Genomic DNA, 1,601 nt, shown 5'->3' with positions numbered 1-1,601 from the left:
TGTTCCCCACTGTTTTATCAGCAGAGCCATTGATAGCCTCCACCTCCTGTTGGAGCAGCTTCACATCTTTCTCTCTGTCCTGGATTCTCTGCTGGATGTTTTGTCGACTCACCTCGAGCTCTCTCTGCCTCTTGGTCCTTTCTGCTGCAGCTGAGACTGTGTCATGACCTTTGTGTTCGTCCATTAAACAGAGATAACAGATAGACTGCTGATCAGTACGACAAAATACTTTCATTTCCTCATTATGACGAGAGCAGACGTTCTCCTGGAGCTTCTTGGAGGGCTCCACCAGCTTGTGTTTTGCATAAGCAGGTGAATCATAATGAGGCTGAAGGTGTTTCTCACAAAATGAGATCAAACAGACCAGACAGGACTTACAGGCTTTCAGTTTCCTCCCGGTGCAGACGTCACAGGCCACATCTTCAGGTCCAGCATAGCAGTGATCAGCAGGAGCAGCTTGGAGTCCAGTCTTCTTCAGCTTCTCCACCAAATCTGCTAACATAGTGTTTTTCCTCAGGACAGGCCTCGGTGTGAAGTCCTGCCTACACTGAGGGCAGCTGTAGATTGTCTTTTCATCCTCTTTATCCCAATGGCTTTTAATACAGTTCATACAGTAACTGTGTCCACAGGGAATAGCAACCGGATCCTTCAGGAGATCCAGACAGATGGAACAAGAGAAGGCCTCCTGGTCTAGTTGAACTCCTTTCTGCGCCATTTCTCCTCTTTGTAACGACGACTGTCTGAGTTTCACTTCTTAGAAATCAAACTAGTTTCACCTCTGATCTACACAGCATGTGTTTGTTCAGTGTCTGCTCTTGCACCGTCCCACATGTTGGTTACACCCATCCTCAAACTGTAGATCTAAAGGGGAGGGAACAAGAAAATAAACGTCAGAGTGGAGCTGGCTGAGTCTGAGAGCAGGAAGAAGAGGGAGGGGTTAACAAGCTCTGACTCATGTTTCATGCCTCTGACAGGGCAGATTCTCAACATGAATACATAACCACTCTCTGTTGCATGGAAGAAAACTCTATAAGCAAGCATGTAAAAAACTCTAGTCACACATTTCTTAACATGTAAAAAGAAGTGAATAAAACACAGAGAATAACTGAACATGTTTTACAACTACTGTCAGAACGGAGCTACCTGTGAGCACCAGCATTACAAGCTGTGAAAATCTGAGACACCACAGGGAGGGTTCAGAGTTCCACTGAACTTCACCACCATTGGAAGAGGTGTTTTCACATCCTGGTGGTTCACATGCTGGATTAAATACATTGACCTGACCTTTATTCCTTGTTTTTGACTATCAGATGGTCAAACCGATGATTGAAGCAGATCATTGATATTGTCTTTAAACATACTTCACCTCAGATTGAAGTCATAATCCTGTTTCAAATACAAACCTACTGATTCCTACTTTTGCCTTAACTTAAAAAGCCTCCCCTTAAAACAGTCGGTTTGATTCCAAGTAATGGAAGAATTTGGATGTGTAGTAGAAGTAGTACACCGACAAAAAATACCTCAGTGTCCTTTTGTCGCTGCTCATTTGCTGATCCAGGCTGCACGGGGCTGTGGAGCTCACTTGTTGGTTACACCTATCT

The 1,601-nt window shown here is 44.5% G+C and overlaps 1 protein-coding gene across 1 annotated transcript in view; it reads right to left on the bottom strand.

The window, feature by feature from the left end:
- Positions 1–782, bottom strand: part of LOC136178861 (tripartite motif-containing protein 16-like) — a gene marked incomplete at its 3' end in the record, with an annotated part of 1,741 nt that extends 959 nt beyond the window's left edge. Inside the window, exon 1 of the mRNA XM_065953289.1 lies at positions 1–782. This exon is cut by the window's left edge and continues 959 nt beyond it. Within this exon, the coding sequence (XP_065809361.1) occupies positions 1–715 (715 nt within the window).
- Between the last annotated feature and the right edge of the window lie 819 nt (positions 783–1,601).

This window comes from Labrus bergylta, chromosome 4 (genome assembly GCF_963930695.1).
Source record: "Labrus bergylta chromosome 4, fLabBer1.1, whole genome shotgun sequence".
In the NCBI taxonomy this organism is placed as follows: domain Eukaryota; kingdom Metazoa; phylum Chordata; class Actinopteri; order Labriformes; family Labridae; genus Labrus; species Labrus bergylta.
Note: the sequence above shows the minus strand (reverse complement) of the source record. Positions and strands in the feature narration are given on the sequence as shown.